This window comes from Nelumbo lutea, chromosome 1, assembly GCF_056320005.1.
Source record: "Nelumbo lutea isolate HS-2025 chromosome 1, American lotus-T2T, whole genome shotgun sequence".
In the NCBI taxonomy this organism is placed as follows: Eukaryota; Viridiplantae; Streptophyta; class Magnoliopsida; order Proteales; family Nelumbonaceae; genus Nelumbo; species Nelumbo lutea.
Window position 1 is genome coordinate 103915513 of NC_142684.1, and position 17710 is coordinate 103933222.

A 17710-nucleotide genomic window follows, 5' to 3' on the forward strand; every position below is an offset into this window, starting at 1 on the left:
ATTTTAAGAATTTTAGAAAAAATTATATTAAACCTAGGGATATTGTACTAATTTACCATCAGGTTTGGGAAAATTATATGCAAATCCCATCCCTAGTTTGGGGCAAAAATATTTTTTTGTCCTCACCCCAACCCGAAAATCCACCCCATTTGGGGGGGAGGGGGGCAGAGCGGGGCCCTGGTTTTATGAGGAACATTGCCATCCCTAACTTTGCTCTATCCAATTAGGACAGCATGATAATTTTTTGGTAAATTGCTGAAATCTCCACTAAAGTTTCTAACCATTGCTGAAATCTCCCTTGAAGTTTGGTAAATACCATTACCTCCCCTGAACTTTATGATACAGTTGCAAGTAGACCCTCCTTTTTGATATCCTCTAAAAAGATTTACCTTTGAGCGATTGATATGAAGGGCAAATTTGAAAAATGAATCAACTTCAAAATAGAGGTTAAAAGGGTTTGGGGCAACAATTCATATGTAGAGAAAACTTGGAAAATGAACATTTTGGTCAAAGTAACCGTATGGTTATTTTGGGCATTTAATCCCCTTTTTAGAGGATTCTAATAGAAGGAGTCTACTTGCAACTATGACATAAAGTTCAAAAATCTAATTGCAATTACCAAACTTAAGGGAAGTTTCAGAAACAACCAGGAACTTTAGAAAAGGTTTTAGCCATTTACCCTTTTTTTATAAGTTTTTTTGGTATTTGGTGACAGGCACAACACTAATAACCACCCCCAAAAATTGGTGGTTGTGGGAATCCAATCTGCATCTTTACTTAATCGAACTGAGAGAGAGAGAGAGAACTTGATTCACCATCCAGTCACTAGCTTGGTTTGCTTCCCTGGAAGAATGAATGTAGGAGACACCACACTCTAACAAATCAGCTAGCTTCGACGAAACGATGGTCTTCAGCTAGGAGTTTGGGTCTTCTTTATGAGGCCAGAGATAATGAGCAATGAATCACCTTCAATGCAAACTGTCAAGATTTTAAAATTGACAAAATTATGAACTTCCCATGCGACCCAAGCTTCAGCAACATTAATTAGAAAAGTGGAGAATTCGTATTTCATCCTCACACAATCTTGTTTATATTCCTTACGACCCTTACATGCATGCGAGCATTGAAAATATCCTTGAATAAAAAATACAGGTAGGGAGATGTTCCGAATGTAGGGTTGGAAGGGGTGTGAGGACCGTGCGAGGATAGACGAAATCCAAATTCCGGATCTGGTGCTGATTCTGGCGCAAGAGCTAAGCAACCAATCACGACTGAACACGGTAATATTCCGTACTACTTACACATGATCAGTTATTAAGGTCACTTCGCAGCAGATCCCTGTTCAATTAGGATACCAACTCCTCTATCTCCTGACGTATCAAAAACGTCCTCTATCTTACTGATTTCCCGGTTTTTATTTTGGAAAACCAGGATGTCCGTTATATATAATATATTTACCTTTCAAAAGGATTACATTGAATTATCTCGCAATTTATTTCTTCAAAAAACCATTCAATCGTTACCTAAGAAAAGTAAATTCTAGCAGGCTCCAGCCACTCACACTTCCTCTCCATATCTCTCTACTCTCTGGTCTCTACTCTAGGGCATACAAGTTATATGCGGTTGCAAAAAGCAAAATAGCAAATACTTGTTTTCTTCTTCTCTGTTTCACCAATCGCCATGGCGACACCGGAAATAGAACTCGCGACGACGGGGAAGAAAACAGAGATTGAGGAGGAGATAGATGAAGAGGAACTTTCTCCGATTGAAGAAGTGCGACTGACGGTGGCAAACACCGACGATCCATCGCTGTCCGTATGGACTTTCCGAATGTGGTTTATGGGATTGCTATCATGTGGACTGCTGTCGTTCCTCAACCAGTTTTTCGCCTACCGGACGGAGCCCATCATCATAACCCAGATCACAGTTCAGATCGCTACGCTCCCCATCGGCCGCTTCATGGCCTCCGTTCTCCCACGGACGAAGTTCCGTCTGCCGGGTTTTGGGTCCAGGGAATTCTCCTTGAATCCTGGACCTTTTAACATGAAGGAGCACGTACTCATCTCTATATTTGCCAATGCCGGCAACGCTTTCGGTGGCGGATCGGCATACGCGGTAGGCATTGTCAACATCATTAAGGCCTTTTATCGCCGGAATATCTCCTTCTTTGCTGGTTGGATACTTGTCATCACTACCCAGGTTCCCTCTCTCTCTCTCTCTCTCTCTGTATATGTGACGCTGAAGCAATAAACTAGGTCCAGGCTGGGCCGTGCTAATGATGCTGAGGCATTAGCACGTTGTTGGGGCTGCGGCCTGCCGGCTGCAACGAGTAACTGCGTCCAGGTTGGGCCGTGCTAAGGCCAACCCCTTTATCCATACCCATTTAGGGATTTTTGGACTGCAATTCCCCAAAATTTATTGAGTTGTGCTTGTTTGGGCTCAAACTCAGCCCGAAGAACATGGTCGTAACCCAGCCCATTAATTACCCAGTTAGAACTACAATAAAATTTGGATTTTTAACTGTATTATTAAATTTATTTAATGCACTCCATTGATTCTTCTCAAGTATTTTATTACGATCCTTTTGGACCTTTTCGCATTTTATAACATAATCTCTGCCCCAGTTACCTAAAACTTCTTCCTTTCCTAAAATTTTTCTTAAACAATATCATATTTGCATCTGAAATATCTCTTGACCATTATGTCACATTTCCCAATGACAACATCATTCATTTAACCTTCTATCAAACATATGATATCAATATCTTTCAAATTAAACAAAATAACTCAATTAACCAAATACATTTAAGACATTTTCCATTATCTCTCCTCTTTATCACAGCATTAACTCTACCTCCTCCATTAAATCATGTCAAGAATTATCTCTCCTCTCAATTATTCTATTAAATTGCCTAAATCCATTTGAATATACTTACATTTAATTTAGTTATAATATAATTATTTTTAAAGCAAAGTTGTAATTATTAATAAAAATGAAATTCCATCTAATTATACTTTATAATATAATTAATTAAATTAAATTATATTAATATAGTTATACTTTACCGTATTATGTCATCTCTACCATCTCACGTCCTAATAAAGTAATAATAGAACTTAGTACAATAAGTAAATCGAATAAAAAATTAAAATACATTTACCTAAAAATAATGGACAAAAATTAAGTTATTAGTAATAACAATAAGTAATTCATAACTTAAAATTTGAAATCCATTCAAATTCAATTAATAGATATTTAAATTTAACTAACAATAATCCATTCCAATTACTAATATTAACATAAAATTTGAAACTAACTTATAAAAGTAAAAACTATTAAAAGTGCAATATATTTAAATTCAAATTGAAAATAAAAAACTAAAACATAGTAAAAATAATTTAAGAAAATAAAAAAATAAATATTAATAGTTATTGTTGATGAAAATAAATTTTTGTGAACATATTGAAAATAAAATTAATAAAAAGTAATAAAACCAATAAAACTAATAAAAGTAATTTTTAACTAATGGAATTTTTGAAATTAATAAAGCTACACTTTTATAATTAATAATAAGAGTAAAAATCAATAAAATTTTCTTATATTAATAAAATAATGAAAATAATAAATAAATGAAAAATTAATATCCATTCAAAGTTCATTTGAATTTAAAATAAAATTAATAAAAAATTATATAGTAATAATTTATTCCATATTACTAAATTGTAGTTGTCCATGTCAGCATCCCCTCTCTATTCTTCACAAGTATTTTTCTATTTTTATAATTTCTTTGGCATTTATTAACAGAATCTTTACCATCTTGTGCTCCATTTACCTAAAACTTCTCCCTCTCCTAAGATTTCTATCTAACATTTACCGGTAACTTCATCCTAAAATATCTCCCTCTCTTAAAATTCTCTTAAACTATCTCACATTTCCAATGGTATTATCTAACGTTTTTTTTTTTTTTTTTTTTTTTTCTAAATATCTAGGAACGCAACTTGGGTGGGCCTAACCTGCACCTGAGGTGGTCCAACCTAAGATTTTGCATGGATTGGATTTGAGTATTTGGGTTTTGGAATATGAATGCGCTAGACCTAAACTCAAGTTGGGTTTGGGTTGAAGCCTCAAGTAGCTCAACCATAACCCGAGCCTGACTTGACCTTACCCAAGCTTGCCCAACATTTTATGATGATATACACTTTTACATATTTGTGTAGTGTGTTATGTATTTATAACGTATATATGTATTATATGTATAATATATATTTTTACTATCATATACACTATAAAGTATAAACTATATTTATTTATAATATGTATATGATTAGTTTAAACTCATACCCATGTACAAACATATACAAATACACATATTATGTAAAAAAGATTTTTTGCTTATATATCTACATGTATACATGTATGACTTATGTATATATACCTTTATTAATGACATTTGTGCATATTTTCAATTTATTCTACTGGAAATTGGGCTACAAAGCCCAACAAAAGATGAATTATATTAAAAAAAAAACTTCAAACCTGACCAAGCTGTCTAAGCCCAGCCTCAGCCCAAGCCCAATCAGAGATGTGCTGGGTTGAGCTCGGGTTGGTAAACTTGGGCTTGACCATAGGTTGGGCTAGGCTCAAGTTCGAGGTTTGAGACATAGGTTTGGGCCTAGGTTAACCCTAGACTTGACCATACCCACCTGGCCACCCATATTGGATCCACACCCCTCTCTTTCCCACATTCCGAATACATGCATTTCATTTTCTATCAAACATATTAAAATATTAATATTTAGAGTTTAAACTATGATACTGGAAAACAACTTCTAACCAAAAAAATGGTATTAGAAAAGTGGAAACGAATTAGGTGGTATCCCTCAAAATTTATGTAGGGGTTGGTTAAAGCTCTTATGGTTTCAAATTGATACATTTTTGACGTCATAGATTTTTTCTAATATTCAAGTTAATTTAAATATTAAAATAAGATAAGCAATTATAGTAAAATTGTAAATTAAAAAAAATCTTATTATAATTATAATTAATACTAGTAGGAATCTGAAAGAATTAATAATTTTATTTATTATTAATAACATTAAATTAATAATGAAAATTTGTTGTTAACTAACTAAAAGTATTCAAAGTTATTATTAATATCTAAAATTTTAAGAATTGTATTTTTCATTTAATGTTGATTTATAGAAAATAATTATTGTCAATTTAATATGAATAAATATTTTTTAGTAAATTTAGTTTTATTAATACTTTATAGTAATTTTAATTATTGTTATTATTTTTATTATTTATAAATGAAATTTTGGTTAACTTTAAATAAATAAAAATGATTACAAAAGATAGCATTTTTATTAATTTCACTAATAATTAACAATTATATAGGAATGACAATGGGATGGGTTCAGGGCGGGGCACCCCATCCTTGTCCCTACTCCATAGTTAAGACACTCTACTCCATCCCCACCCCGTTCCCTCAGGCAGGTTCAGGGTAAGGGAACCACTCGTCAACGTCCTCCCCCTGGGATAATTTGGGATGGATTTAATCAATCTTCCATTAGATGACAATGGAAAATGATAGTGTTGACCACAATGTTCATTTAAATAAATTTAATCAAAAGAAAATAAAAATATAAATTTAATAAAAAGAAAATAAAAGTAAAAATATTATTTTTGCCCTTAATAAGACATGGGCAACCACTCTATTGGCTACATTTGTTCAATTTTGTTTTTTATACAAAAAAAGTGTTAGGGGTATTTTTGGAATAAAAAATTATGGGCCCAAGGGCAAAACAAACACTCCTTAATGAAATCGTGGGCCTAAGGCCCCGGCATCGATTTTGAAATTAACCCCTGTCCCTGATCCTTGACCAATACAAGTTGAATGGGTTGGTTTTTCCAAAAAGGTTAGTCGGTTTCAGTTGACCAACTCCTTAACCTGACCAGGTCAATTTGGTTGGCCAAATAGCCTATGACCGCACCGAACCAAATCATGAACACTCATAATTTCAACTAAATTAATAGTCTTATATATAATAAATAACAATAGTTTAATCTCCCATAATTATTGAAAATTTATAGTAAAAATACACAATTATTTAAAATATATTGATAATGAAAACTACAATAATTATATAAATTACAAAAGTACAATAAGTACTAAAATATATTAATTTAGTCAATAAATAATATAATCTCAAATAATAGTTTAATCTCTACTAAATATTAACCAATAACTTATAACAAAAACACAATAAATATAATAAATTAAATTTAAAAATTTCAATAATAGTAATTTAATCTCCAATAATTATTGAAAGTTTTCTATTAAATGACTTAACAAAATAAATTTATGCATACTTATTGAAAATACATTTATCACAAAAGACAATAAATATTAATTTCAGTATATATAACTATATAATAAATATAGATTAAGAGTTTAAAATTACTATTAATAAATATTATTTTTTTGAAAGTTATTTTCTCGAATTATTACTTGATATAAGAGAAATTAGTTATTTACAAAATTATGTAAAAATATTAAATTATTATTAATTTCAATATTATGTTATAATTAATTTTCTATTTTTTATATATTTTTAAATTTATTACATAATTTATTTATTTTAACAATTTAAAATCTATTTATGCTAGATATTTTGTTATTTAAAATATTTAGTTATTTAAATACTTAAATAATATGTAAAATATTTAAATTTTAATATATTAATTATTTGTTGAATTTAATTTTCCATAAAATCATAATTTATACTATGATTGTTAATTGTACAAAATAATTACGGTTAATTTTGTGATAATCACTTATTATTATAATTAAATAGTGTAAATTAAATACTGTATTCAATACTGTCAATTAATAGATACAATATTTTTTAGAATAATGTTAATTATTAAAAATTATAAAAGTACTATTAATTATAAAAATAATTATTGTTAATTTTCTATTTTTGAAAATACTGTTATTTTATAAATACATTATTGTTAATTGCAGTTTATTTTTGTTGCTTTGTTTTTGGTTATTTTTTTTGAAAATACTGTTATTTAATAAATACAGCAATTATTGATACTTGTAATTAATAAATACTGTATTTATTAAAATATTGTAATTATTTAAATGTCATTAAATGTATTTTATTAAAAAATCTTAAAAATACTGTAATTATAAAAAAAATTGTAATTATTAAATTACTCTAATTAGTAAATACTATATTTAATAAATAGTGTTATTATTAACGGTAATCAATTACGTTGTAGTAAAAATAATTAATTCATTAAAAGTAATTAACAGTAATTAATTATTGTTAATGTTAATCAACATAATTGATTGCTGTTAATTACTTTTAATTAAAAATATATCAATTTTTAAAAGTAATGTATTTATTAAATAGTGTAAATTAAATACTGTTAATTACATATTTTCATATTTTCATATTTTCAGAAACATAGTTACATAGTTTTTGGTTGTTTTTTTTTTGAAAATACTGTTATTTAATAAATACAGTGTTTTTAAATGAATATTGTAATTAGCAAAATACTGTATTTATTAAAGTTACTGTTAATTAATTTAGTATTATAATTAATACTGTTAATTAAGAAATACTGTATTTTTAAAATAATGTTAATTATTAAAAATTAGAAAAATACTGTAATTATGAAAAGTGTTGTAATTAAAATAATACTGTAATATTTATTGCCTTCAAAAAACCAATAAATAATACTATAATTACAGTATTTATTAATGTTTGGACGTTAATTATCTCACAACGAATCCACGTAATCAACATTAATTTTTTTTTCACGTTTACAGTATTTATTAACGTTTGGACGTTAATTATCTCACAACCAATCCACGTAATCAACATTTGACGTTAATTATTGTTAATGCTAATCAACATTAATTATTGTAATTAACCGTGTATTGGACGGTTGGTGCGAACCGTCCTAAAACGGTTCGGGTTTGGACGTACCCGATATTCTATCGAAAACGGGTGGCGAAGAACCCGTTTTTGTTGTCTTCTTCGCCCGACCTTTGAAAACTTGTTCTGCGACGACCCGGTTAACTTTTTTTTTTCATTTTTTATTGCTATTTTTTTGCTGTTTTCTCTACTTTTTAATGAGTCGATTTTATTTTTGATACTCAGCATCAGAAAAACACTTAATAATTCACCCAATAATGCAAAAAAATCACCTAATCAAATCTGTTTTTTCGCGAAAAAAGAAACAAATACGTACCTAGTCTAAGCAAGAAAATTGGAGAATTGCTGAGACTCTTCTTCCAAGCTAAATCATGTCTGCTCGAGTGAATTCGAATCTGATACTTGAATAAAGAGAAACTGAAAAAAAGAAAAGAGAAAACATGCATGGGAGTCCAACGGTTTTTATAGAAAAGCTTGAAAGTTCAAAGTTCCTAGGCTTACTATAACATAAGATTTAATGGCAGACGTGAGCGGGAGGGGCTTTGGAAGTCCAAACGTTCCCAGGCTTCCTAAAAATTGGTTGTGAGATAATTACATGGATTAAAAAATTAAGAAAAATAAAAAAAACAGAAAAATATAATAGGGGGTTTCCGGCAAAGGAGAGACCTGCTGACATGGCAGGACCAATTTTAATATATATATATATATATATATATAGATTTCCTCTTAGAATAATCATTAATTGTTATTGTTAATAAAATCTATAATTTTGAATCCATTTAAAATAATTACACTAATAATAAAATTTTACTTTTATGAATGAAAAATAATAAAAAAATAAGTTATTAATAAATGTAATTATTAATAAAATTAATAATAATGTATTAATTTTAAATTTAATTTTCAATAAAATCCACTTAAATTTCATTTAAATTAATATACAATTTATTCACTCTCGCCAACTTGGATTGCAATTAGACTAGCTAGATATAATCCAAAAATTCTTGTGTTGTATTTAGATTGATTCAAATTAATTGAGAATGTTATAGGGCTACTTCTACTTTTATTTCTATTTATTCACTCTCACCAACTTGGATTGCAATTAGATTGGCTAGATATAATTCAAAAAATAATTCTTGAGTTGGATTTAGATTGACTCAAATTTGATGAATTAATTTTTTGGCTAAGTACCTCGTCATTTGGTTTGCTTTCAAGTGGCCAATGATTCAGAGGCCGAAGTGGGGAACTTTTGTTGGATGAGGAATTGGATGCCAAGCTGACCAGGTCGAGCTGGGCAGGTTAGGTGCCAAACTGACTGGGCCGAGCTGGGCAGGTCCGACCTAGTCAGTTCGGCACCTAACCTGCCCAGCTCGGCCCAGTCAGTTCAACACCTAACCTGCCCAGCTCGGCTCAGTCAGCTCGGCACCTAATCTGCCCCCAGTTCGGCTCAGTCAGCTTGGCACCTAATCTGCCCCCAGCTCGGCCTGGTTAGCTCGACATTCAAGTCCTCATCCAACAAAAGCTTTTCACTTCAGCCTTTAAATCATCGACCACTTGAAAACAGACCAAATGACGAGATACTTAACCCAAAAATTGATTCATCAAAATTAATTGAAAATGTTATAGGGCTACTTCTACTTTTATTTCTATTAATAAAGTCATGTATCGCACTGGTGCCCGACTAGTTACTATATAAAGAAATAAACCCGTTATCAAGGCTTCAAGGAGATTGGACATGCCTAAATATGATGTATCAAGATTCCAATTAAAATAGAATCTTATTCACCCAATTTGTCAAGATGTAGCTTCCATGATCGCAGCAGATATGGATTCCATTTGCCAAAATGATTTTAATTCAGTATGAAAAGGTTAAATGATCTTTTAGTTTTGCAAATTAGTTGGGTGAAGTGGAACTGTGAAAGTTATTTCATTCGAAAGCGTTTGTATCTCTGGCTGAAGTATATATATGCCTATGGATCAGGTGCTAGGCTATGGTTGGGCTGGAATTCTGAGGAAGTACGTGGTGGAACCTGCACATATGTGGTGGCCTAGTACACTTGTTCAAGTCTCTTTGTTCCGGTGAGTACAGAAGGCTCCTAAATTTAATTAATCTCTTGGCTCCAGATTTCTCTAATATTTACCAACTAATAAATTTTTAAGGAAAATTTACTATATATAATTAGACATTAGAAAATGCCTGTGCAATATGATCTTATTATTGGCTTAGTAATACTGAATGATTATGTGTTAATGAAATTTGTAGAAAAAGGCAATTTTGCTTTCCGTTCTTCGTATGAAAAGGAAATTCAACGTGCAGCCTGTCTCCCATAAGGCCACAATTACTTTGCCTTCCCCATTCAACAATTAAGGGGGTGTTGGCCAAGGTGAATGTTTTTGTTTTCTTAAATCAAAGCAACAGCTATTACCGAAAAAAAAACCAAAAAACAAAACAATTACCACATCAGAAAAAATAATTACTTTGCGTTAAGGGATGTTTGTTAATATGGCTGTTTTTTTATTTTAGAAAACAAAACCATTCACATGAACGAATACTTCCTAAAAGAAGAAGTTTTTTTTTTTTTTTGAAATTCTATTGCTCTTGGTCCTGGTTTATTGTTTCAACCTAGCGACATGCTATGTTTTTTTCTTTCTTCTTACATCTCTATCTCTATTTTGAGTTTGAGATTAATGTTTTTATATAGAGAAACAAATAGGGATGCAAATGGATCGGATTGGATTCAAATTAGGATATATTCGGATCTGATCTGACACTGTTAATGTCGAATCTGGTTCAATTTGAAGATCCGATCGGATCTGATATGAGTATGACTATCTGAATTTGAATCCTGTCGGATCTTTGTACCTGATTTGATCTGACTTGTTTTCTTTAAAAATTAATAAATTATTAAAAGAAAAAAAATAAAATATACCAATTTAAATAAAGAAAAACAAAAAATACAAGTATTTTTTTTATTTATTTTCAACATATATATATATATATATATATACATGCTTTTTGTAAAAAAATAAATAATATAACAAATTTATAAAAATACAATATAAATAATATATTTATAAATAAATAATATATATATGTATTATATATATTTATATTTATAACATATCGGATCGGATAGGGGATCCGAAGTTCCAACTAGGGGTGATCCGAATTCGACCAAATAGGATTGAATCAGATCGGATCATTATTCGATCCTTTTGCACCCCTAGAAACAGATTGTTTTTTAATGATGAATAAGGACTCTCATTGCATGAAACAAACTTTATTTTTTTTAAATATTATCTTAGTACATGTATGTGTAACAGTGTAAGGCCATTACCAATGATGGCCCTGGCTATCTAAGATTAAACGTAGATCAAACTGGCCTGAGAGAAAAGGCGAGATTATTCTAGTTTTTTTTTTTTTTCTTTTTTCTTTTTTTTTTTTTTTAAATCCTGGGCAACAAGTACCGGAAAACCATTGTCCTCAGTCTGCACACTACTAGCTTCCATTATTATAATGATGTTTTGTTCTCTAAATTTTATCTTCAATAATTATAATTTTGTAGTAGTGGTGGTAGTGGTTGAATCATAGTTTGTACTCTGCAGGGCACTTCATGAAAAAGATGATCAACGTATGTCAAGAGGAAAGTTCTTCTTGATTGCACTCATTTGCAGTTTCTGCTGGTATACTGTTCCAGGCTACCTCTTCCCTACTCTGTCAAGCATCTCGTGGATTTGTTGGGGATTCTCCAAGTCAGTCACAGCCCACCAGCTCGGCTCAGGCATGGATGGGCTGGGGATCGGAGCATTGACACTAGACTGGTCTGTTGTATCTTCCTTTCTGTTCAGCCCCCTTATGAGCCCTTTCTTTGCTATAGCTAACGTCTTTGTTGGTTATGTCGTAGTCATGTACATTGTGATCCCTATATCATACTGGGGAGTAAACCTGTACAATGCCAAAACATTTCCCATCTTCTCCTCTCACTTGTTCACATCCCATGGTCAAACCTATAATGTTTCAGCCATCGTGAATGATAAGTTTGAGATAGATATTGCAAATTATGAGGAACAAGGGCGGATCCATCTGAGCATGTTTTTTGCCCTGACGTATGGCTTTGGCTTTGCGACCATTGCGGCCACCCTGACGCATGTTGCCTTGTTTTATGGAAGGTGATGTATCATCAACTTCTACTCATTTTTTCAGTACATATATTAATTCTCCTAAATTCTTTTCCACGTACTGGAATTAATGTACAGAGAAATCTATGAACGATATCGTGCTTCATACATGGGCAAGGAGGACATTCACACAAGATTGATGAAGAAGTACAGTGACATACCTGGATGGTGGTTCTACCTAATGCTTGTAGTAACTCTCATAGTCTCTCTTTTGCTTTGCATCTTCCTGAAAAATCAGGTCCAGATGCCCTGGTGGGGACTCCTCTTTGCCTCTGTCCTCGCCTTCATTTTTACTCTTCCCATCAGCATCATTACTGCTACAACAAATCAGGTAATAGAGTTGAGCTTTACTTTAAGTATCATATATTCAGTTAACAACATTATTCTGGACTAATGAAATTAGAAGTTGATTATACTAGAAGAGATTATAATTGAAGTACAGTGACAAAAACAGTTATTCTTTTATAATCTTTTGTCATTTTAATTTTTTAAGTTGTTTTTTGATTCAATTTCAACACTTTCTTTCTAGCTAGATTTATACTTAACAGCCTAATTAGGACAAAAGCTGGAGGAGGGCGGAAGTGAAAGGGAGAAAGTTTTGTGAACACTTCAGAGTAATATTGTAAACTGAATATGATATAAAAAGGCCACTACCCAATGCTGGTCACTGCTTGGGATTTTATCATGTCTTAAGTAAAATTGCGGGCTATAACTTGGCATAAGTTCACAAGGGTTGCTTGTACAAGCTAGATTTAGCCCCTGTTTGGCTTGTCTTTTATGCAGATCTTTTGTGCTTTTTAAAGACCAAAGCCAATAAAATCGGTCTTTTTCCATTTGGTTTCCAGTAGCTCGGTAGCTCAAAAGATCCCCTCTGAAAAAGCCCAATTTTAGGAAGCTTCAAATGTAGGTTGGGTCCTTTTTCTTGATCTGGCTTTTAGCTAATTGACTTTAGAAAAATACATGAAGATTAAATCTCAAAACAAAATTCTTTCACCACTTCAACCCAAACTAGATATCTATAGCTATGAATATGTGCTATTTTGCATTTTAAATATATCAAGCAAATTATTCTTTTTCTCTTTCTTCTTGGTGGTCAGGAATGATTTAATATCTGTCTGCTTTTTAAGCAAACCATGTTTTAAATTTGTTTACAGACACCAGGTCTAAACATCATCACAGAGTACATCATGGGTATCATATTACCAGGAAAACCTATAGCTAATGTGTGCTTCAAAACCTATGGGTATATCAGCATGGCTCAGGCTGTTTCTTTTCTCAGTGATTTCAAGCTAGGCCATTATATGAAGATTCCACCAAAGTCAATGTTCTTAGTTCAGGTATGTTTCTTCTTTTTTTATTATTCTAAACTCCATTATTCCTTGTTATAAAGGTAAATATATAATACTATTATGCCTTCGTTGGTTTCACATGAAAGAGAAGATCAGAAGAAAAAAAGCTTAAGTTTTTATTTTCACTAAAGTGTCATGGGACTAGTGGACAAGGCTCCATGCGGTGCTCGATTTGATTGTGCAAACCTACAAACAAGGAAATAAGTAATAAGAGCAACAACAATGACACACAAATTAGTCAAAATGTACTTTGCATTGCATTAAAGATGGCAAGTACAAATACACAGTTTAATATCGAAGAGATCTCGTACTTAACCTTTACACGTTTTAGTTCCACTAAACTATCTACCTCCCTTCAAAGAGTAACTTAAGCTTTTGGGAGAGTAACAGAAGATTACATCAACATCTTGAAAAAGCATACTACTATTTACAAAAAGGCTATTGACAATACCTGCATACAAAAAGAGTCTAATAACCCACCCAAAACGCATACATTGACACACCGATGGCACTTCAGCAAGCTTCCCTTGTAACAAAAGGGTGGCGAAGAAGTAAATTTCTTGGTCTTATTTTTGCTTCAGGCTAAGTCTGCTAAAATTCTATCCCAAAGAATCACTATTTGAAGAACAAGTTCGAGCCAAAAATAGTGTGAAGCTAAATTTTCTTGCTGCAGTGAATCAACTCTCAGAATGAGTTTTGAGCCCAAAAAAGAATTAATTATCCAGCAATTTCCGAACACCCAAAATTAAAAATGATTCTTAGAATCACAAAATTCATCAAAATTAGTTCTTTGAAAACATGCCAAAACACAAGCCAGACTTTGCTGATAGACTTTCCTAAGTCATTTTATGGGTTGAACTCTTCTTCCCACCAACCACCATGATGGCAATGATAATGGCGACAACAAGAATAACGATTATGTGATTGTTCCAATCTTCTGAAAACAAGAATAACGACAGCCTGATGACACGATCGATGACGCATCGTTTCCATCTTAATTGTGCTCTGGTTGTTTACTACATTTTACTTTCTTTTGATTCATTTTACTTATCATGTTCTTATTGTTTTTTCTGTTGGAATTTACATATTTGGGCCACCAAACCAGTTCATCGGAACCATCATGGCTGGAACGATCAACATTGCTGTGGCAATGTGGTTGCTGAATTCTATTCCAAACATATGTGATGATCAGATACTCCCCCCGGACAGTCCTTGGACTTGCCCAAGTGATCGTGTCTTCTTCGATGCATCTGTCATCTGGGGTCTTGTGGGACCCAAACGAATCTTTGGAACTCTTGGAAACTACACAGCACTGAACTGGTTCTTCCTTGGCGGTGCCTTGGGGCCACTTCTGGTCTGGCTTTTACACAAGACGTTTCCCAAGCAAACTTGGATTCCACAAATTAACCTCCCCGTCCTCTTAGGAGCAACAGCTATGATGCCTCCAGCAACAACAGTGAATTACACTTCTTGGGTTTTGGTTGGCACGATTTTCAATTTCTTCATCTTCCGGTACCGAAAGAACTGGTGGCAGAGGTATAACTATGTGCTTTCGGCAGCTCTGGATGCTGGGGTTGCTTTCATGGGGGTGTTGCTCTACTTCTCACTCAACATGGAAGGTAAAGGCTTGGACTGGTGGGGTGCAGGTGGCGAGCATTGTGATTTAGCTTCTTGTCCTACGGCTAAGGGTATAGTGGTTGATGGGTGTCCCGTCTATTAATTGAGTTTTACAACATTTTACTGTTCATATGTATTGGGTTTCATGACCTCAAATTACTTAACGTTTTTATTTCTGGATGAGATGTTTGATCATTAGTTGCCTCAATAAGAAGATAAATGTTGCACTGAATAGATTCGGGCCCGTAAGTTTGTCACTCAGTAACTTATATCGCACAAGAATACTAGAACCAAATTTACTCAGACAAGTTTTACTTTAGAAAACACTTACTCAATAAACTCACTTAGGGTAAGCGAAAACGAACAGAGACTCAATATTTTAAAAACCAAACTGAGCATATAAATAGTGGATAGTGATGAACATTTCTGAACCACAAGAGATGGAAACAGGAAAAAGAAGAAAACAAACATGATCATATCTATACTATCAAGAACACAAGCAGCAATCAAAAGAAAACAACAGAGACAGTCAAGTCTGATCTACTCAAGTATTGAGCCACTCCGCTCATCATCTATATGATCATTACAGTAGCAATAACAAATTTTAAAGAAGCACACTTGTGATAAATTGTATGTTTCTTTTCTCTATATAAATTACAAGTCAGATAGTTGATATTAACTGACAGTACATGTAGAGTACATGTAGAGGTGTCAATTGGATTGGATTTGGATATTAATTGACAGTACATGTAAAGGTGTCAATTGGATTGGATTTGGTCCAACCTGATCCAGTCCAATGTGAGTCCACTTACAAATGGACTGGACCCAATCCAGCCCAAATCCAATACAAACCAAATTCAATCCAATCCATTAAAATGTAAATAGATTGGATTGGATCCAATCCAAACTGAATGAAATATCAAAAATTATATAAAAGCGCTTTTGGCACTGAAAAAACACTTTTATAAAAGTAGTTTGATAAAAATATTTTCACAAAAGTGTTTTTACAAAAGCACTTTATTAAAAGTACTTTTTAAAAGTGATTTTACAAAAGCACTTTTAGAAAAATACTTCTATAGACTTTTATAAAAGTACTCGTAAGTGTTTTTGTAAAAGTACTTCCATAAAAGTGCTTTTGTAACAGTGCTTTTGTAAAAATATTTTTTTCAAAGTACTTTTATAAAAGTACTTTCGTAGAAGTGTTTTTGTAAAAGTGTTTTCATAAAAGTTCTTTCATAAAAGTGCTTTCACAAAAGTACTTACATAAAAATTTTTTGTAAAAGTGATTTCATAAAAGTGCTTTTGTGTAAGAGTACTTCCATAAAAGTGCTTTTGTAACAGTGCTTTTGTAAAAATATTTTTTTCAAAGTACTTTTATAAAAGTACTTTCGTAGAAGTGTTTTCGTAAAAGTGTTTTCATAAAAGTTCTTTCATAAAAGTGCTTTCACAAAAGTACTTACATAAAAATTTTTTGTAAAAGTGATTTCATAAAAGTGCTTTTGTGTAAGAGTGCTTTCATAAAAGTACTTTTGTAAAAGTGCTTTCGTAAAAGTACTTTTGTATAAGTACTTTTGTAAAAGTGATTTCATAAAAGTACTTTTATAAAATTACTTTTGTAAAAGTATTCTTATAAAGTGCTTTCGTAAAGATACTTTTCATAAAATTACTTTTATAAAAATGCTTTCGTAAAAGTAGTTTCATAAAAGTGATTTTATAAAAATGCTTTCGTAAAAGTAGTTTCATAAAAGTGATTTTATATTGGCTTCAGTTTTGATTGATTTCAAATTAGACAAGAGTTTGACCTCATGATCAGATTATTGGAAATTTGGTTTAGGTCCAATTCAAACCAATAAGAATATGGACCAATTTGTTTTGGATTGACCCAACCCAATAATTATAATGGACAATCCAAATCTAATTTGATAAGGTTTAGATCGAATTGGATCCAAATCAAAACCGATCAATTGACACCCCTAAGTACATGGACCAACATCTCCAACTTCCAAGCCCACCCACCTCACCTGATGATCTGAGTCTGGGCGTTCATCAACTCCATGAAATACCATCTTATGAAACCATGGTGTTCAAAATGCAAATAGCTCTTATGAATCCTCATCATCTTCATCCCAGCAACCCTCATCGAAGACTACTAGAATGTACTTCAACACCTACACTCTGTACAAGAACTAGAATGAACACCTAAAACATTACCAACAGCGCCACCCAATCCTTTGTCTACGATCGCAGATCCAGCTGGTGACGTAGACCCTCACAAAAAACTTGAATCTCCATGATAAAATCATGAACCTCTTCACTTCATGGTTTATGGCCATGGTCCTTGCTTATGTCGTAGACCCAAGACTAGCCAATACAAAAGACAATGGTAGGCTGTCTTCATCTTCGACGGTAAATATTTTAGTATCAACCTCCCTGGAATCAGAAATAACTAGCACAAGGACATTCACCACATCTACTTTAGAACTCATTGGTCTCTCAGGAATAGAAGGTAGAGTAGTGGAGTCATCATCTGCACGAACAAAATAGTCAGACGAATTATGAGAATAAGGAACATAACCTTTGGGAGCCCTAGGTTCAAAATCCCTATAACCTTT

The 17710-nt window shown here is 32.2% G+C and overlaps 1 protein-coding gene across 1 annotated transcript; it reads left to right on the top strand.

Moving 5' to 3' along the window:
- Positions 1-1306: 1306 nt before the first annotated feature.
- On the top strand, positions 1307-15239 carry LOC148876528 (oligopeptide transporter 4-like). Its single transcript, XM_088972434.1, has 6 exons — positions 1307-2199; positions 9935-10032; positions 11560-12123; positions 12211-12463; positions 13287-13469; positions 14587-15239. The coding sequence occupies exons 1-6, from the start codon at positions 1681-1683 to the stop codon at positions 15199-15201; spliced, it is 2232 nt and encodes a 743-aa protein (XP_088828560.1). The 5' UTR covers positions 1307-1680; the 3' UTR covers positions 15202-15239.
- The last annotated feature ends 2471 nt before the right edge of the window (positions 15240-17710 follow it).